This window comes from Hemibagrus wyckioides, linkage group LG23, assembly GCF_019097595.1.
Source record: "Hemibagrus wyckioides isolate EC202008001 linkage group LG23, SWU_Hwy_1.0, whole genome shotgun sequence".
Lineage (NCBI taxonomy): Eukaryota > Metazoa > Chordata > Actinopteri > Siluriformes > Bagridae > Hemibagrus > Hemibagrus wyckioides.
This window is the reverse complement of record NC_080732.1, coordinates 8,797,222-8,819,549: the sequence shown is the minus strand read 5'-3', so window position 1 is coordinate 8,819,549 and position 22,328 is coordinate 8,797,222. Positions and strand designations below refer to the sequence as shown.

Below are 22,328 nucleotides of genomic sequence, written 5' to 3'. Positions count from 1 at the left end.
TACACAAATTTGCCCCCATTTTCAACACAACACTGATTACTAATGTCTACACTTAGATTTTAGATTTTAAAGAAAATAACAGAATTGCAGAATGACAAATAGAAACTTGAGTGAACTAATAAGGAAGTTGAAAAATAAAACATACTTCCTGTTTGGCAGCTGCTTAATGTTAAAACCATGCCACATTTTTTTTCATTGAGGTAGATTGGACTGGGTTCAAGAAAACAGAAAAGAATCCAGACTGAAAGATACACAGGTATTGAACAACATTAGAGCCACAATGGCGATTTGGCAGATATTCATCCAGTATTAAGCATGTCCCCTGAGTTATATGACCTTTGCTCGCCCTGTTACACTGCATCTCATAAACTGTTAAACATTTCACACTGCTCATGCAGCAGGCAAATAAACCGGAAGTAACACTACTGTTAGTGTCAAGGCGTCGTTGAGAGAGCTATTTATTTTTCCTTTGTGTTAAACATAAATTCTAGTAGTTTGCGGACTAAATATTATAAAGGTAAATATATTTGATCTCTTTGGACGCAATTTACATGTACGTCTACGTTAAAAAAAAAAGCGACATTGAATTTACCATAATATAAATAATAAAAAAGTTGATAAATAAATGCGGTAAGAAAAAAAATATATATATATTACCGATAAAAAAAAATATGCATCTGTTGGTTCTTTTTGGAAGTCATTGAATACGTGATAAAGCTCACACCCCGACTTATGACATTGAGCTGAAGGAGGAAATGCGCGAGCAGTCGGTTTAGCGGGGCGCGCGCCAGCCGTTTCATCGCCTCTGATTGGCTGACAGAGGCTCTAGCGGACAGCACCTGCTCTATTCTAACAGGCGCGTGCGAGTAGAGACCCATGCGCGCCTGCACTTACAGCACGTAGACAAGTTCAGCAAGCGCTCATCTTCTCTAATAAAGGTAACTAATAATCAGTATTCAGTTATCTGTAACCTGCCATTGAATGCATCCTCTTTAATGGTAGTAAATGTACACCCTGTAGAGTAATTCTTGCATATTAATGGTATTTGTAATCGCAGGGTGAAACTGCAGAACTGATGATGATGATGATTATTATTATTATTATTGTGTCTGAGTATTAGTTCACCTGATGCGTCACCCACTTTTTTTTAACTGCTCTACTAACAGACGATTTAAAACGAGGAAGCTCTATAAACATGTTTTTTCTTAACGAGATCATCCTAAATAACATATTTAAAAACGACCTGTTCTATTCAATGCATGACCTAGTTTATGATTTATGTTACTACGCAGTGAGCTGGGTGTGTGTCACCTCTTGATAATTAACCTTATCTAATTCACGTCGGTTTTGATCGTCTTAAAGGGTCATCTGGGGTTTTTAGGGTCATTCTGGGGACATTGAAGCTACAAATCTATAATGTTGCGCACTGGGTTGTTTTGTTGCGCGTGATCATTACGTTCTTCCTTTAATGAGCCGTTCGTGTCGAGTAGGTTCTCCTCTGGAGTAGACAGAGACTGTAACTGACACTAGCTATTTTATACTGTCGTTTTGTCTAAAAATGGCACTCATTTATGTCGTTTTGTCTAAAAATGGCATTTATTTATGTCTGTCCTAAACTACCATTTCATTTTCCAGTTTCCAATTTAATTAGTAGGTTAGGCTACATGCGTTGATTTTACACCTCGTACTTACATATCGAGTCCTGGCTGCGAATCGACTCACCTGACTCGTTTAAAAGAGTTCTCCAAAAAGAGTCGACTCGCGTTTGAACTGCCAGACACTCTCCTGTCTCTGAGCATGTGATGCAGGGCACGAGCATCGTGCGCGTTCTCGTCATGAACACCGACAAGTGTTTTAAAAGACAATACTAGTAAGGCAACAAGTCAGGACTTGGAACAAGTATGATAATAAACAACAAACTATATGGTGTGATGTGATGCACCAGCAATTTACGGAATGTGGCACGAATAACAAGAACAACAACGAACTCCTTCAGTGCTGAATGAATATGATAACTCGAGTACACTACAGTTTTGGCACGTATTTGATTTTGGCTTTGCAATGTAAAATGTGAAATAAAAATGTGAAAAAGCAAGGTGCATTTTCATCACGATTATTTGTACCAGGGACAACATTCATTGTGCTGCAAACAAGCCTATAGTAAAATCTTTGACCTTTCCCCCCAAATTCTTCTGATGTGTTAGTCTTAGTTCTGAATCAGGAAATATGGTTATTAAATATATATTCATTCATTCATTCATTCATTTATTCACTCATTCATTCATTCATCTTCAGTGACAGCTTTATCCTGATCAGCCGATTGCAGTGGATCCTTGATGAGACGACATTCACTACGCTACACTCACTCACACACTATCTAAGGGTAACTGAGCATAAACAGTCCACCTACAGACATATTTTTGGGATGTTGGAGGAAAACCGGAGAACCCAGATAAAACCCACAGGGATATTAAGAGAACATGCTACCAATTTAAGTCATATCCAGACTGTCCGAATGAGATCAGGTCAGGTTACACCCTATGACTTTATTGCAGTGACTGTATAAGAGGGATCTGTGTAAGAACTGAAGAGAATCCCCATCTGGCATAAAAGACACGGATGTCTTTACAATAACAGTTGTCTGTTGTGTAGCAAGCTACGGAAAATCGCAGCTACCATTAGGCTATGTCTTATAAAGCATGCGAGTGGTAAAAATGTGATATCAATAGCTATCATTAGCTAATAATGAACTGCAGAAAAATAATGTTACGCCTCTGAAAAATGAACAATATGGATGTGTCTCAATCAGCTCCTTAGCTTGGCAAGTTTGGGGCACTGGTAAGGACCACTAGACCCTATGACACTGATAATTTAATTGTCAGGTGACATGACTGTGTACTCGCATTGTAAAACATCACATTTAATATCAACAAGCAGGACATTTTTTATTTTTTATGAAAATCATTTCTGTCCTGGTACTTCAAGCAGGATCGTAGGCTAGCTAGTGATTTTTTTAAAATCATTAAAAACTTAAGTTAGACTCAAATCCTGTATATAGAATCTCAAATACAGTAAAAAAAATTGTTAAGGTAAGTAATTATTTGAGAGCTACAATAATGACAACAATCTACTTACATTTGGAGGCGAAGTTGGCTGAGAGTTCAGCTGCCATTTTTTAAACCGAGAAGCTTCAGAAAATATGAAGTCATTTCGAGAGGACATAGTAAACATCAATGTTCACTGTTTTTTTTGCAGTGTATTGTGGGATTTTTTAGGGAGCAAATGTTCCGTTGGTTAAAATGGCCGACTCTATGTTTAGTGCACTGATTACTGAACTAGGAAGATTAAGATGCAGCTATGTTTACATATATCTAATATGGTATAGTAATATGGGGTACTATGGTCAGTGGGGCCAGGAAATAATTAACTTTTTGTGATAGTTTGCTAAACTGGATTGTTCCTGCACAACATTACACTTTCGCAGTTCCTCTCCATTGGACAATGATGAAATGATATTTCAGATTTTTCAGAGATATTCTAGTGAGATTTATCAAGTTATTCAATATAAATTATAATGTGCAGGCTTTATTTAATGTGTAAAAAAATATTTTTTATTTATCTATATCTTTATCTAAATATATTATTTTTATTGATCTATTTATGGAAACAATAGGTTTGTCACTGAAATGAAAAAAAAGGTTAAAAATCTAAAATTGTACATTTTACAGTTATAAACATAAATTATAACATCTTAATATCAAGCTAGTGCTTTTATTAAGTTTGTAAAAAAAAAAAACCCTTCAAAAATACGTGAAAACATATCCTGATATCCATGAAAAGTGTATTGTGACAAATTGTGACTCACATTGTGACCCTTATGACATAAATTTTAGTTAAACTCTAGCAGTTATTTGGGCACTGTAGGTGTTCATTCAGTATTATTTATTCAGTTCTTTATTTATTTATCTGATTTAATCTTGTGTTACTTCTACACTGTAAGAGTGGAGCATTTTGTTATAGACCTGTGCCCATTCCAGAGTAAACCACGTGGTCAGCATTGTGTATATCAAAAATAAACTGCGCCCTGGAAACATGATCCAGCTGCATGATCTATCCTTTGTCCTTATTTAAAAATAAAAATAAAAAGTACAGTGGTGTATAAAAGTAGCTCAACAATCGTCAGTAGCTTTAATGTGACATGTGACACTGTGCCAAACTGTTTGAGATATTTTGTCAGGTAAAAGCAAAACCATTGCATAGAAACTAATTAGGCTATATGTTAAAATATAAATAATACATACGTGTCATGGCAACACTGAATTCTGAATCTGACTCCATTTTCCAGAACGCACCTCTGACTACAAACATAGCCACCATGGACTCACATTGCTTCCCAATTCACCTACGTATACTATGTTCTAAAAGTGTTTACTCTTCTTGTGGATCTTGTCAATGTGCTAAAAGCAGGAAAAATGGGCAAGCGTAATGATTTGACAAGGGCCAGATTGTGATGGCTAGACGACTGGATCAGAGCATCTCCAAAACTGCAGCTCTTGTGGGGTGTTCCCGGTCTGCAGTGGTCAGTATCTTTCAAAAGTGGTCCAAAAAAGGAACAGTGGTGAACCGGCGACAGGGTCATGGGTGGTCAAGGCTCACTGATGCATGTGGGGAACAAAGGCTGACCCGTGTGATCCGATCCAACAGACGAGCTACTGTTGCTCAAATTGCTGAAGAAGTTAATGCTGGTTCTGATAGAAAGGTGTCAGAATACACAGTGCATGATGGGTCAGCGAAAGGGGGACCAACACAATATTATGCAGGTGGTCATAATGTTATGCCTGGTCGGTGTAATTTATACTATATAACTTAATTTACCATTCCTTTGATTCATTTTTCCAAATATAATTTACACCCGTCTAAAATATACTCATGAAGATGCATTGCAGACGTTTGTAGGTTGAATTCTGCAGAGTAAACAATAACAAAACTCCTCCTCACTCATGTAAGGAGTTGTGGGTAACATTAAATGAAAAATTGTCCACACTTTCCCAGAAATAGTAGACCATCTGCTTACCTTTGGGATACTCATTTCAACATATGATTTGGGACACTAATCTCGGTCACTATTTAGGTCGGCTAGTAGGCTAATTGGGACGCAGCACTAGTTCACCCGATTAGTGATTGCACACAACTGGACCACTCACTTCTACACATATATAACCAGGCTCACAGCACTCAGGTGGTGTTCACCTGTTGCATGTTTGCTCTGGTCCATATCTGAATGCGATTGTTCCTGGTGCAGAGCTGCTTTGGATGCAGACTCACTTGATTCTGTCTAACCCTATTTGCCTTCATCTTATGTCATTACAAACATACATGGAGAACACAATGCCACCCACTGTATTTTGTGTTTCTACACGTGTGTTGTGGAATCCAGTGATGCTGTCTAATGATAAATCTGACGATGCACTTCCTGAACAAGTGTGAACCCGAATACAAATTGTGTTCACATTCACAGGAAGCGTGCCAACGTTTCAGTGCAACAGAACTCACACCACCTCCTACAGTTAGTCTCAGGTTCAGTACCATGATATGATTCCCAATCTGCGAAACTATGTGAAGTATTAGTTTGATTCTGTTCACACATCTGACATACCAAACCTTTGCCTCCTATTTGCTCATTCTGGTTTTGACCCTTGTTATTTTTCTCCTTTCCTGATCATAGTCTAGTTCTCTGAATACCTGTTTGTATATCACCTGATGTTTTGTCCTTGTTTTTAATAAAAACATTCACTGATACTGTTGCCGTTTTTGTTGCCTGACATAAATATGGTTTCTACTACTACTACTACTACTATGACTACTACTACTTCTACTACTACTACTGCTACTACTACTACTATGACTACTACTACTTCTACTACTACTACTACTACTACTACTACTACTACTATGACTACTACTATGACTACTACTACTTCTACTACTACTATGACTACTACTACTACTACTATGACTACTACTACTTCTACTACTACTATGACTACTACTACTACTACTACTACTATGACTACTACTACTACTATGACTATTTACTGTACCACTACTACTACCCACTACCACCACTACCTACTACTACCACTGACTACTACTCTACCATGATGACTACCACTACCACTACCATGACGCTACCACTCTACCACAACCATGACCACCACTACCACTCTACCACTACCACTACCACTACTCTACCCACCACAACCACTACTTCCACTACTACCATGACTACTACTAGCACCTACTACGGACTCACTCACCATGACTAATACTATGACTACTACTACTAACACCAATACTCTTAGACTACTGGCGACCACTAATACTCTACTCACTACCAACCACCATGACCCACTACCAGTACTCTCACCACCACCACCAACTGCCACACTACTGGCACTACCACCACTCTACCACTACCACCACCACCACCACTACCACCACCATGACTGACTACCACCACTACCACCACTACCACCACCATCACCACCACCTTACCACTACCACCACCACACCCACACCTTGACCACTACACTCACCACCACCATGACCACTACACTACCACCACTCACTCTACCACCACCACCACCACCACTACCACCATGACCACTACCACCGCCACCACCATACCAGACCACCACCACCACCATGACCACCACTCTCACCACCACCAGCAACCACTACTACTTCTACCACATCACTGCATGACCACTACTCACTTCTACCACCACTATGCCACCATGACCACTACCATGACCACTACCATGACTCACTACTACCAACCTTACCACTACTAGCACCAGACTACCTACTACCACTACTTCACTGACTAACCACTACTACTACTACTATGACTACTACTACTTCTACTACTACTATGACTACTACTACTACTACTACTACTACTACTACTACTACTACTACTATGACTACTACTACTTCTACTACTACTATGACTACTACTACTGCTACTACTACTACTATGACTACTACTTCTACTACTACTACAACTACTACTACTTCTACTACTACTACTGCTACTACTATGACTACTACTACTTCTACTACTACTACTACGACTAGTATTAATATATACAATATATAATCACAGGCTTCTGAACACTTATGAATGGAGAATTTTATGGCTGCTAAAGTCAGAGACCAAAAGAGCTAAATTTCGAATTGATTTTTAAATAAATAAATAAATAAATAAATAAATAAATAAATAAATAAATAAATAAGCACGTAAGTAAGTAAGTAAATAAATAAATAAATAAATAAATGTCTTTGTTTACTAGCACAACACCATAATCTTCAACATGTGCTCACTTCATTTCAGTTTTTCTTGGATTTCAGTTAAATTTAGTTGTATAGTGATTCTAACAGTAGAAATAGTTACAACAAGCTTTACAGAAATCTGGCTGTAGAATTAATTCCATAATAATGCAGCCACTGGTGAAGAGAAACGCTAAGGAAAAGCTTTCAGAGGAACTAGACTCTTTTGGAAGACTCTGAATAGCAGGATTTTTTGATCTATATATGCTATACAGTTTTATAAATTGCAATTTTCAGTAGCAGTACTCTACACTATATGACACTAATCGACGATGCTTGGGTTACGGTTCGGACTTTTCTGGTTTCTGTGATTTTGTATGTTTCTGTATTTTTGCAGTTCCTGTTTTTTTTGCATATCATTATTTTTGTGACTATATTTTTTGTTTTTTGTGTCACTTTTTTTGGTATTTGTGTGTGTTTCTGCTCTGTTTGTTTCTGCATAGTGGATTGTTACGTGTTGTTTATTAAATTGTCTTGTACTTGCATCCTGCCTCCAGGGTTTGCTTACCTGACACTATAATAAAGCATGAAAAAAGTTTCTTTTTTTGGACCTTTTTTAAACTAATATTTGTAAAAATGTGTTATGGGGTTCAAGAATATTTATCAGTCATTTAAAGTTAAATTAAAGGTTATAAGGTATTAAAATCAAATAGCAGTTACTTCTCTAGTCTCTCGTGTTCATTCATACTGTACACAATTTAATATGAATTGTCTTTTTTTTTTTAAATAAACAAAACTCATTGTTAATATTGTGCTCTAGATGCTCTCCTCCCGTGTGCTGCTTCGTGGTTTGCGGGCTGAGAACGCGTTATGGAGGAGCCTGTCCACCTCGACTAGAGCTCTGGCTTCACACGGCCACAGTGAGAGTCATTTATACACACACTCACACTTTATATATACACACCTGCTGTGTTTCAGAGCGTTAGATCCAAAGATATCTTCTCTCTATGACTTACTTTTATAAGTTTTACTTTTACTAAGCTCTCAAATGTCAAAGTAAAATCATCCCACAGTGTACATACAGTGGTACAAATATCTCAGTATCCTTTAAAAATAATAAGTGCAGGATCTTCCAGACAATTTCTATTATAATGTAGTCTTCTGGAACTATTATTATTATTAGTGTTTAAAAATATAAAGTGTATAAAAATTATTAGTGGTATGTAGGTATATTGCTTTTTTGTTGTTGTTGTACAGTATTTGTTCATGAAAATGATTTTTAAGTAAACTTTGTATAAATAACAGTCTGCATTAACATGTCATGCCATTTCACCATTACTGTTGAAGGTAGACAGTATTACATGTCGATGGTGGAACTGACATTCGACTACACTTTCCAGAATGTAGTGCGGCCTACAAACATGGACTGCAACACTCAGACTCTCTCACGTTCACACTCACCAGACTACTGATTACACAAACCTGGACTCGGTCACCTTCACAGCACATTTCCATAGCTTATAAGGACTCTGAACACACACACACACATTAGTACATGCTATGTGTCTTTGTGTTCCAGTCATCACCCAGCCTTTGAATTACTGTTAGTCTCTCAGGTTTGACTCTTTTTGTATTCACTTGCTGGATCAGAATCAGAATCAGCTGTATTGCCAGTACTGTGGGTTTTTACATATATAAGAAATTTGCCTTGGTGTATTGATGCAAACAAATGATAAATAAATAACCAATGCTACAGTCAGTGCAGATGGAAACTATACATTAATTGTATATAAGCACAAAAACTCACAGTTTGAGGTCGGAAGGTAAGATAGAGGTGCAGGTACAGTATGGCTGTCTGAGTTGTGTGTGTTAATGTGACACATATAAACACCCTAGTTCATACTGTATATTCATCGCCTGACCCTTGCCAGTTTTTCAACTAGTTTTTGATTATGTCTTAGTCTTGTTTACCTTGACATGTGCAGATGTACCTTCTCTTGTGTTTACAGCTGATTCCTGACAGAGAATGTTTCCCCAATTTTTCCCTTTCCAAGCTTTTCATTTTTTCCCCCCTATTTAAGTTCACTCTTTTGCACTCCTGCAAGCCTGACATCATTATGCATAATTGCTATTACGTACATTAATACATAGCCTCTCAGGTGATAAAATGGTTATTTTTATTACATCACAACACTGTTGTATTCTCATTTCTGATTGGTCAAAAAGTGTTGATTAATTTCCCAGAACAGCAGCTCTGATGTAATTCAAATCTCAGCTTTATATTAATCTGCTCTAATGCTATAGTATCAGTAGTAACATCTCATTCACAGGGAAACACGTCATTCCTTAACAAATAAAAAATTGTAATAGATGGCAAACTTCGCTGTGGTTGGAAAATAATCTAAGCACGGCTTATTTACATGTAGCAGCATGTCTCAGAGTGCTCTACTTCTCACAGAAGGCACGGCCACAAATTACTATGCTGAGGTCGTGGTTTAATATTTTTAAAGCCACAAGCTAAATATCAAAGTCGTGGCAACTCATTGCATAATGTTGTGGAACATTATACTAAACACATAGCCTCCAGTTAATTCCCAGGCAAAATCTATTCTCATTGAGAATCACATCATCATTCTATCATTAGACTGAAATAATAATATTATCGATCATTTCAAAGCTTTTGTTCCTCTGGTCTAGTTCAGTTGATTTCTCTGCGTCACACATTTGAAAATACTATACTCGTCATGAATTAAGTATTTCGTGACCATTAAAATGGCTCAGTGACCTTTATTAAAATCTTGTAAACTGTAAATTAAGTAACAATACAATCGTGTAATCCAGGTATTTACACACACTTTCCCCAGTAGGGGGCACTGCTTAGCCACAGATTTTTGCCATCCATGTTTGATTGAAATGATCAGCCTGCTGATGAGTTACTGTCTGTGTGATTCTTCACTCGTAGGTGTGGATGTGATTGACTGCAGTGTTCCTCAGTACAATAACCGTCTGGATACACCACTGCCTGATATTCCATTCGTCAGAAATCTCACTCCTGAGCAGAAGAAGCTGAAGGAGAAAGAGAAGGAGTCATGGACGAACCTCACCAAGGAGGAGAAACTAGCACGTAAATATGACCTGTCTCTGTTTGTGTGTGATTAAAATAACTCAAATCCGACGGTTTGTTTAAGCTGGTTGACAGCACAGGCAGTGCATTCGACCTTGGGGCCTGCTCTGATGAAGAGATGCTAGAGATATATTTTGCTTTGCTACAAAGATAATATGGTGCGGCTTTAATGCTTAATGCTTTAACGCCTTATATCTAAATAAAGTTTTGTAGTAAAGCAAAGCCTTTATGTTTCACATAAAATGTTCAGAATATTCAGAGGAATCACTTAAAATGACTTGCTCTAGTCATGTGTGCTGTATAAAATATACACTGTATATTTTAGTTTTTTTTTTTTTTTATAAATGAAATCATTTTAATTGCTAAAAGAATAGTTAAGTGAAATTATTTATTACATATAGTGGGCTGAGAAATAGTTTGCTTGACAATGAAAAACAAAACTTACACAACTTAGCAAACAGTATTTCATATCTAGGCTTGAGTTTTCCCTCCAAGTGTTCTACTCCTATAGTTTATTTAATTTTTAAGAGAGACCAGCTAATAAATTCCACAAAAACTGCTATTCTGTACCAGTTTCTTTGACCTGTGGTAATAATAGTGAATTAAAATGTAAGAAAATATAAGAAAGTGCTCAAAAATGTTTGAGCTGTAGTCTTGAATTTGTGTATTATTTTCTAAAAGCCAATGATAATTGTTAATCAAGAGCACGCATGCTCCATTAAATCAGTGGTGCCTGGTTTTATCCGGAAAGAATGTGTTTAAGAGTGTGTGCAGGTTTTAATTCCAAGCAAGCAGGAGACACCTCTGATTCCAGCTGTTTAATCAGTTGATCTTGGCTTTCAGTAGAATTCAGGTGTGGCTTCTGCTTGGCTGGAATGAAAACCTGCATTCACACCGGCCCATTCCGGATAAGACTGGACACTCCTGTATTAAACACATTCTATAAAAGTTAAGAACTTAATTTCGGTCAATTTTTGGATAAACTGCTTAGTTAAGGAGCAAACATATCGAAAAATATCTTCACTTTCAGTGTCGTAATAAGAAAATGTCAACAGAAATCCTATACACCCAGGACTGATCATTTAGTGAACGCTTTCAGCTCCGCCCACTTAACACAGTCACAGTCATGTGGTATAATCCTGAAAAACTTGCTTTATGATATACAATATTTCAACATTTTTGATATTTAAAATCTTAAAGTCTCTGTTGCTGGATGACAAACAATTAATAAAGAAATTCCAGCAAACTATTTTGTAAAGATTTGTAGAAAAATAAACCTCAAATACTAAAAGAACTCATAAAGCATTAGCTGAGAATCAACTGAGGAAACATTCATTGTGATATCAGTCAGTAAACCCTATTTTCCTGTAGTGTCTTGTATTAATGGTGCTTTTGGGAAAATTGACTGAACTTAATTTGTATAAAAGTAAATGAAACTGGAACTCACTTGCAAGTCGAATTTTCCATTGAAGCAAGTTGGAGACACGTCAAGATGGGGTCACCGGGATCAATAAACAATAACCTTAAAATTTTAATTTCGTTAATCATATTGATGATATTGAGCATTGTCTGTGGAGCAGTATGCTGATGTAAACACATTTTAATCCATCAGAGTCCAATTTGATTGGATAAAACAAACCAATAAAGAGTTGTGTTGCACTACATTAACCACCACGTGGCAGTATTACCCACATTCCTGATAGCAATCATAACACTCCCTAGAATAGCTGTTTACGTTCTGTTTAGCATACACTATGCTGTAGGATAATAAAATTTGTGTGATTTTTCTGGTTGATGTTTGAAATTGAATAGATGTTATTAATGTACAAGTGTTCTTGTATTTTTTGCACAGTGTATAGACTCACATATGAGCTGAGCTATGCAGAGATGAGGCAGGGATCTGATGAGTGGAAGACAGTGATGGGAGGGGTCTTCTTTTTCCTTGGCTTCACAGGCCTGGTGGTATTGTGGCAGCGTTTTTATGGTGGGTATAATACATCCTTCTCGCCTAATTTACGTTTCATATGATTCAGCGACATCAGACTCCACTTGAACTTGTGAGGATATAAAGTGAGGTAGAAATAATATTGTAAAAACAATAAAGAAGAGGATCGTACCTCATTAGTACTATGAAGCACTTCAAATTACTTCAATTTGTTCATCTAGTTTCTACAAAAATCATTATTTTGTGTTTCTGTTTTCTTTTCATACTGCACTAAACTCCCCAAAAGGGTTTTTTTTTGGCCTGATTGTATTTTTAGTCCCTGACCTCATAAACTAATATTAGAATGTGTGTTTGATGGAGACTCCAGAGCTTTTCCACTCTGGAACAAGGCATTTGCTAAATGCTGTGAATATAAAATATTTTTAAAAATCTACAAATAATAATACATACACCCATCCATTCTCTACACCACTTATCCGACTGGGTCTATGGGAACCTGGAGCCTATGCTAGGAGACTCTGGGCACGTAGGTATGGTACACCCTCGAGAGGATGCCAGTCTATTGCAGGACACAATCACACACACTCACACGCCCATTCACACACTACTAACAATATAGGGATGCCTATCAGCCTACAGTGCATGTCTTTGGACTGGGGAAGGAAACCGAAGTACCAGGATGAAACCCCCGAGGCACAGGGAGAACATGCAAACTTCACCCACATATGGTGGCGGCGGGACAAATGATAATAATAATATTATCTAGGTTTTAATATATATCATTCAATATCAATTTTATTTGTATTACACTTTTACAATGCACATGTCAGAATGCAGCTTTACAGGAAAATAGAGGTTATAGATTATAAATTCTTAGAACATAATAATATACAATAAAAAATAAACATGAAAGTTTATATTGAATCAAATGTATATGTATATGTATATATATATATATATATATATATATATATATATATAAACAGATATTCCACCATATTTAACAGTATGGATTAGTTACTATTCTGTAACCTCTTCTACTATTCTGTAACCTATTCTGTAACATCATAGCCACCTTGAATGTTGGCAAAAAATAATAGCTTTCACATTGAGCATTAAATCCTGAACTCCAGGCACATACATTTCTGATGAAAGAAACTTTTCCTCTGGAACACTGTCCAAGCAATTTGTTGGCGTGGATTTGGTGTCTAACTTGGAGACTTTGGGACCACTAAATCTTCTGCAAATCTCCAAATGTGGTCCCTGGAGAAATTGTTGCCTCTTTAATTGTTATTAATCTTTTTTCCCCTTTATGAAGGCAAAATAATTCTGGAGCAAACTGTAAATCCATTAAATGTGACTATTAGTAAACTATAAATTAAACCATTGCAATAAAAGGTTAATGGAATCTTATGTGCTTTTTAGAAGAAAAGCTGTTTGAAAAGTTCCTGGAATTCTTTATATTTGTAGATTAGTTATAAAATACAGGTATGTTTTCCTTTTTTCCATTGCCTTACTGAAGTCACTGTCCTTTAATTTTTGTTGTTGTACCCTGACCTACTTTGTTAAGCAGCTGATATTCCAGAGATTTCCTGGAAGTTGCAGTTTGTTCATTGCTAAATCTGTACTAGGTCTCATAGACTGTCTTGTTTCATATCCTACAGCCTCAGAATCAGTTTGCTTGCACAGACAATGAACGACTTTTCTCTGAAACGTCCTGTTTCTCTGGAAACCAGGTGTATGCTCTTTTTTAAACTACATCCTCTATTGTTACTGTATTCAACTGCAGTTACTTCCTGGATTTTTCTTCATATATATATATATATATATATATATAAATATATATAGACTTTTTCAGTTAATCTAGCAAGTAAACTGTGAAAGAGGTTGGAGAAGGGGGAATCATGTAAGCTTTTTCACCTGCAGTAGAGTCTCTGTGTCTGGCAGCCAGTCCTTTGTGCTCAGACTCAGTAATTGGACAGTGCTGGGTTGCTGGCTATTGCTTCCAGAAACAGAATGGGACTGAGAAAGCTAAAGATTTAGGTGTTTGAACTCAGACTTCATTTAAGAAAATCCCCAGACCCCCGAACTGGCACCTCCACTCTTTCTAAGGCTATCTTGTGCTTGATTGATGGTGAGCAGTTGATAATGAGCATGTCGGAGCAAAAAGCTTTTGTGTATGTGCTGGGAGTAAGAAAGAAATCGGGGGTGCATGTGATTTAGAGCCACCGTCGGATGCAGCTGAGACTTGCATCTCCCACCTCTCGTAGGTCTCGTAGGCCTAGGCTCTTTGAGGAAGGAAGTCAGGAGAGAAAAGAACACTGCAGTGGAAAAGAACAGGAGTGTAGAGAGTCGGGTTGTAACTGAATACGAGTACATTATACTGAATGAACTGATACTCGAAGTGCGTCAGGACTGGGATGCGACATAAAATGGTGGTGAGAAATTTTCTTTCAAGCAGGCATGAGCAGTGTAATGAAGCTTACGCCAGAAATAAAGACCATGCTAAGTAACATAAACATACTGTGTTCATTTACTCATCCTTAGTAACTACCAGACCATGGTTGTGCTTAAATATGTCTTTAAATAAAGCTACAGGTTTGTCTAGAGTAAATTCTTTATAAAATATCCTGGGCAGATACTGTACAGACATAACTGTGTGAGCGGTAATTTAAAAAAAAAAAACTTTCTTTATTTGAGACTGTTTATGACTTCAAGTGATGTGGATGAGGTGGAGGATCTGTTAAAATCAATCTTCACTGAGAGTGGTAGCATTCCTACATTTCCTTTTATCCCCAGTGTGTTTCTTAGGGTATAGTAATAGGCTCAAAAATCAAAATAAAGAAAGACAACCTTTCTGGTTCAAGGCACGCCCACTTCACGGTTACTTGGAGCACTGTTATTTGGAGCACTATACAGACACAGATTATGGCTCTGCAATACAACCCTATTAGAGAGAGAGAGAGAGAGAGAGTGAGAGAACATGAAGAAGAAAATTGCTAAACAGAAGAGCATTATAGATACGTTTTGAGTCAGAGTTAAAGGGGAGGAAAAGAAGAGAAGGGAAAACATTCAGTCCAAAAGTCAGTTAAGAATGGGGTATTTCCCACGCTGTCTACTTCATGTTGGAACTTGAAAAGCGAAGGAATGCACCTCATTAGGCATTAAGCACTCGTCTCGTGTTGACTTAGACATGCAGACTTGAAGGCTTGCGCTCAGATGAAAGAAATGTTGAAGAATGGGTTCCAATTGGCTCAAAATAATACCTGACTCAGTGATAAAAGTATGTGGCTCAGTTTCAGTTTTACATAACGTTTGGCTGTGTGTGTGTGTGTGTGTGTGTGTGTGTGTATATAGATTCTATATCATGGTACTGTAGCGGTGGTGGTGTTCTTCCCTTTGGCTGCACTCTTCCTCATTTGTTTATTCCATTCCTGTTTTCTGTTCAGAAGAGAAGATGGATTAGATACTTCATCAGGTGCAGCATCTGTTAGGACAAATTAATAGCTCTTTATCTCTGTTTTGCTGACAGAGCTGATGTGTGATGCATGTGTTGTGGTGTGTATGTGTATGTGGTGGGGTATTTAGGGGATTTCACACAGTTTCTTTTATTCCTCGTTTTATTTCCTTTCTAGATGATGTGACAACTTTGTTACTAATTGCTTTCTGAGCTCCATATATTAATATACATATTCAAGGCTGTTTTTTTTTTCTCTAATATTCCAAATACAAAGTATGGAAAACAACATTTCAAAACAAAACATATATTCATTTTGAGACCATTTTCAGTATTTACTTTCAGAACAGAAAGAAAGATTTAGTGTTTAGTGCAACTTTATTCTCACATGCATTTTTAAAAACATATCTGAATAATAATTTTTTAAATGCATTTTCAATACCTGGCAGTGGGAAGTGGATATAGTGGGAAGCTTTGCTGCCTCACAACCCCAGGGTTCAAAGGTCTGTTTATATTGTTTGTGCTGAGTCTGATATTTTCTCTGAGTCTGTGTAGATTTCTTACAGGTTATTTGGTTGTCTTCCTCCTCCCAAAAACATGTGGTGGTTTATCCACTCTAATGCTGCATTCGTAATGCCTTGTGAAGTGGTAATATTCAAGTTTTAATAATGTAATTTCCCACTTTGAGACTATTGCTGTGCGAAAAAAACTGAAACGCTGATGCCTCCATGTAAACATGTCTTTTATTTGCTATGTCAGAAATCATAAAACTCATAAACAGCTGCTTTAACCACTCTTTTACAGTTACAGGACTGGGTGGCTACTGGTACTGTTCCATTATAGCGGACTTATATTGGACTTAAATTGCAGCATAGCAACAACTGCAAGCTGCTTAGGACCAGACAAGCAAGGCTAAAGTTAGTGATAACTCCTGCTTACCTTCTCAAAATAGTGATTAATATGACCCGAGTTACTGTGTCTGTGTATTAAGTGATCCAAAGCAAATGCTCTTATAAACAAATTTAAAAATAGAGAAGGGGACTTTACGTTGAATGTAACACAGTGTGCATGGCAGGTTTGATCTGTACACGGGGAAGGAACTGGTAGTTGAGAAGACTACCAAGTTGACGAGTTGAAATTGCGAGTTGAGGGGGCGGTTTCAGTGGCTTTTACCGGTTTTAATTGGGGAATTAGAAGTCGCAACTTTGCCCCAAATGTGGCATAAATTTTTAGCTGTATATGAATGTGTGTTTGCGTGTATGGTGCCTTGCAATGTACTGGCATCTCACTTAGGGTGTATTTCCGCCTCACGTCCCATGTTCCTGACACAATCTCTAAATCCACCTGGACCCTAAATGAATGGGGAGGAATTCTGAAGAATGGAACATTAAAAGGAAAACCGGAATGCGGGAAATGTCATTGCATGCTTACAACAAAAAGGTTTAATATAGAATGATTAATCAGTTCATCCCACCAGTTTATCCCCTTTCAGATAGGGGTCAAAGTTGAAACGTATGGGTTTTAAGAACCCTTACCTATCCAACGAACACTTTCATCGAACACCTAAATATGATGGTGTGTTGTTTTGCTTCTCTCATTCAAGAGACATCACCTGGTTCCTGAATGCACTCGACTTCTCAATAGGTTTTTGTCCAGAAAATCACGGTATCTTTGTTCATTTCAGAAAGCACTTGAAAAGGGCTTATAATTTAATCTTTAATGATTCCTGTCCTTATCATGACACACCCACATCAGTCAAAGAAACAACTGCAACCACAGACTCAACCATCAGGTCCATACAAAGTGTCCTTCAAGTCACCAATCCAGAGAAGCTTGCTGAAATTTGTGTATAGAAACTTTAGAGGCCAAGCTTGATTGCACTATCGTTGATGTTTCTTGCTTAGTGGAGGTTTTTTTCTGCACCTAACACACTTTTCCACTGGCTTTGAGTTTGTTTTGAGTCCTACACTTTTGAATATCTGTGAACTGGAACCAGATTAATTATAACAAAGATATTATTAGCTCCAGCTTTCTAGAAGGCACCAAAAATGCGTGATATTTTCAAAGTGTAATATATATATATAGCCTTCACAGAGCTATTACTTGGACTCGGTGCTGGATAAGCCGTTCTTTGTGACCGTTTTGTCTGTGCAATGTCAAAATGATTAGCATATTAAGTGAGCTCACCTTAATTAACATTTTAGTGCCATGTGGCACACAATAGCATGCTTAATGAATGCCACTTGTTTTAAATTGGAAATTTACTTTATAATTTACCATTGGGTTTTCCTTAATTAAAATGAGAATAAAAATGAGACTGAGGTGCTGCTTATTAACTAAGCACATGGTATATAATGAGAATACAGAAGACATTTTTAATGCAGAAAATATATTTTAATGTGGATGCAACTGACACCTTTCATAAAAAAAGTATTTTTTGAACGCTGTAACAATTAATCCTAGACAAACTTGCCTTTATTAAACCAAGACTGTGATAGAAATGACTTCCAGTATAAAAGTGATCAAAGTGAATTACCTAATTATAATGCCATGTAGGTTTGTCTATATCAGTTGCTGAAGACGTCTAATCCTTTTTATTTCTTTTTCACTGATCCAACCTGTCAGAATATAAAAGCCTCCTGTCTAAAAACACACACACACACGCACACACACACACACACACACGGACACACACACAACAAAACAAAACAGCCATTTTGTGAAGTTCTGAACTTCCATGTAAATTAAGAACCATTATGAGGAAACTGTAATTATCATTGAATCTTATTTTGTCTCTGGGTGTTTTCTGCTTCTTGCTTTGATAATCATATTTACTTTTATAGTTTATTCTAAGTAAGGAATTAAACACAACGGGGCATGCTATTATAGCAATTAATTAATGCAGAGGTGGTGTGGTGTGAAGCAATGCAGCCTGACAAAAACTTCTTATTTCCCTGGAGCTCATTAATTTCTTTCTATGACAAAGTTTATCTTATGACAAGCAAGTTATATTTCTCATATACCACATCAATTTGACACCAGTTGCAATTTTTATTATTAATAAATGACATGTCATGCTTGTTAAACATTTATACTTACATTTAATGTTCTGAAATCTCCACTAATGTCTAGTTAGTTCCTGATCAACCATAACAATAAAACGACCTTTTTAAGTTCCCCTTGTACCAAACAGCTTTGACCCATCATGTCATGGACTCCACAAGACCTCTGCAGTTGTGCTGTGGTATTTAGACAGGAGTTAGCATGAGCACAGTAATGAGCACAGTAATGAGCACAGTAATGCAATGTGCTACTGTGGCTCTTCTGTGATATTAAACCAGACAGGCTAACCTTCCCTTCCTGTACGCATCACTGAGTCTTGGGTGATCAGGGTGCCCATGACCCTGTCACTGATTGTCCTTAAAGAATCTCCTTCTGCATTAATAAAGTTTTATCTTAAGTTTTAACACCCCATAAGACCTGATGCTCTAACTCGGTTGTCTAGCCATCACAATTTGGCCTCAGATGCTTATGCGTACCCATTTGTCCTCCTTCCAACATGTCAACTTCCACAACTGACTTGCTGTCTAATATATACTTCAATGACAGGTGCCATTGTAATGAGAATATGTTAATTATGTCACCTGTGAGTGGAATTATGTTATGGTTGATCAGTGTTAAAGCATCGTATGTTATAAAGTCATTACCTCACCAGATTTTTACCTCTCTCCTGGAGTCGGAGAGAAAATGCAGCTTTTCATGTTACTGTGAGTGCAAAGTGCTGTCTTGAAAGCTTCCCTGTGATCAACACCTTACTGTCTGCCACCTTCCATAAATGTTAAATAAATGTCTCCTTACAGAAAGCTTTATAGCTCAGATCAACTATTACAAGCTTCTCTTTGTTAAGTAAGATATTTTCTGGTCCTCTTTTCATGAGCCTTAGATCATTTCAGCATCTGACATACCAGTCCCTGTGAATAAGCTGTTACTATAGAAACGCTAATACATTAGGAATCCACTTGAAATAAAACTTGAGTTACAGCTGGCACTACTGTCAGAGATGCTGCTATAGAAAATTAATCAGCACATTTCGACCAATTAGATTTGAGAAATCAGCAGTACTGTGTTTCTCTCAGTGTTTTATTTTCACACATTTGTATGTTTTGTAGTTTTGGTAAAAATGAGACATGTTTTATGTTCGACAGTGCTGTTGAATGTTCGATTCGGATTGGTCAGACGATTAATTTTCTAACAAAAAAGTCTTAGCGTTCAGGCTGTTATCTAAACTGCTAACACATCATCTATATAGCTGAGTCTCCAGTGTCAGTGCTTTGTAACTGTCAGAGGTAGAGTTAACCCGTAACCTGTAGGTTTTTTTAAGTCTTCAAGGCAGAAGGGTTTGCAGTTTCTTTGTAATGTACAGTGTGCCGCAGAGGAAATGCATGTTTTTTAAACAGTCAATACGTAGCAATGAGGAGGGTGTGTAAGCTCCGCCTCTTGTTAACAGGCAGCATAGATGATGCAATTTCAATAGCTAGGCTTCGAGTGTTTGTTGTTGAAAATGATTTTAAATGTGGTAACTGCTGTTTAGCACTTTTTCCGTAGTCGTTGGGGCATCATGGAAACATTCCTGAAGGTTGAAGTGTTCAGAACAACAGATGAGAAATCATCTGGCCTTCCCGCTTGGAAAAGTCGCTGAACAGCAATTATAGATTCAATTCAATTCAATTTTATTTTGTATAGCGATTTTTAAAATGAACATTGTCTCAAAGCAGCTTTACAAAAGAAGAAAAACAGAGAAAGGGGAGGGGAAAAAATAAATAAAAATAAAATAAAATAAATAAATAAAAATAACTAAATAATAACTATTTTATCCCTAATGAGCAAGCCTCTGGCAAGGAAAAACTCCCTGGGATGGAAAAGGAAGAAACCTTGAGAGGAACCAGGCTCAGAAGGGAACCCATCCTCATTTGGGTGACACTAAACAGTAAATAATGTAACTGTAACTGATTAATGTCCTTTTTACAACAGAAATCAATGGCCCATGAGGAACTATTAGGTCAGTGTAGTTTCTAAGGTCATTATAGACACTAATTCTTTGCTGTCACAAGCTGACGGCTGTAATGGCAGATCTGTGACGGTGTGAAAGTCCCCAAGTGGCTCTGTCCATAGCTGTCTCCTGGTCCACACAGATCCATCCACAGCATCAGTGGGCACCAACAAGCGACGAGACTCCGACCAGGGGTAGGGCAGTGGTCACAATGGAACTGGCAAACAGTGGGAGCTCAGGAGTGGGGTGTATAGCTCGGCAGAGAAAGACAGATCATCACTTTTGAAATAATTTTCAGTGACAAACAAGTCCATGTCATCTACACTACCTGATAATAAGGGGTGGAGCTTATATGCCCCCCTAGTTACTGCTTATTGGCTCGTCCGAAAAACATGCGTTTCCTCTGCCGCACCCTGTTTTATTAAGTTTGGGGGGGGGTTGAGGAAATAAATGTTTATAATGGTTATAAAGATATAACAGGAACTAGCTTGTGGGTGGTCCACAGTGTTACAGTTCTTGTGAAAAAGTAATTGTTGGCAAATAACTGTGCTATAACAGGAAAACTATTTCACCACAACAGTAACAGGCCGTATCACACCACCCTGTCATTCATGATTTTCCTATAACAGTACAGACTGTATTATTCCTTATTTAACTCATTGTACTTGCCTGTGGTCAGCTAACTTCTGCATTCTCTGTTCTGCAGTGTATGGTGATGTGCCACACACTCTTTCTCCAGAATGGGTGGAGAAACAAACCCAAAGGATGATCGACATGAGGGTTAACCCTGTGCATGGTTTCTCTGTGAACTGGGACTATGAGAAGAAACAGTGGAAGTAAAATCCCTCTTTCATTAACCTGAGGTTGAAATCTTAACCACTTTAAAATATATTCAACAATATACATCAAATAAACACTGACTGGAACGTGAGTGTGTGTTTGATTTTTCTGCTTTGAAGGAAATGCACAAACCATTTGTCAGTTCAAATTAAAATACCTGTCAAGGTTTGTCCACTTGAGCATTAGGTCAGCATGGTAAATGTACTTAGTGAATAATTTAGATAGCACATTCACAATGTTTTGTTGTTTAAAAAAGCCTTTGTTGTTCATAACCATACAAATATCTGGACCATTATCTAGGGAGTGTGTCTGTGTGTTATTAGGGTGTATCACACACGAATGAAAATCCTGTATGTGATCCAGGTCATGAGGAATCATTTACATGTCTGTGGCCTGACCATCAAGACTATTAAACTATTAGAATATTAGATAACCTATAAAAAACAGGCAAAAGCATGAGGACACATTATTTTGAATACAATTCTGTAAACCAAAATAAACCATGGACAATAAAAAAACAAAACAAAACAAAAAAAAAAACAAACAGTGTTGCCGAACCGCACCCTTAAATAAAATTCAT

General features: G+C 37.2%; 1 protein-coding gene across 1 annotated transcript; it reads left to right on the top strand.

Moving 5' to 3' along the window:
* Nucleotides 1–778: 778 nt before the first annotated feature.
* Nucleotides 779–21,839, top strand: LOC131344136 (cytochrome c oxidase subunit 4 isoform 1, mitochondrial). Its single transcript, XM_058376148.1, has 5 exons — nucleotides 779–938; nucleotides 8,153–8,252; nucleotides 10,295–10,456; nucleotides 12,309–12,440; nucleotides 21,615–21,839. The coding sequence occupies exons 2-5, from the start codon at nucleotides 8,153–8,155 to the stop codon at nucleotides 21,746–21,748; spliced, it is 528 nt and encodes a 175-aa protein (XP_058232131.1). The 5' UTR covers nucleotides 779–938; the 3' UTR covers nucleotides 21,749–21,839.
* Nucleotides 21,840–22,328: the final 489 nt, after the last annotated feature.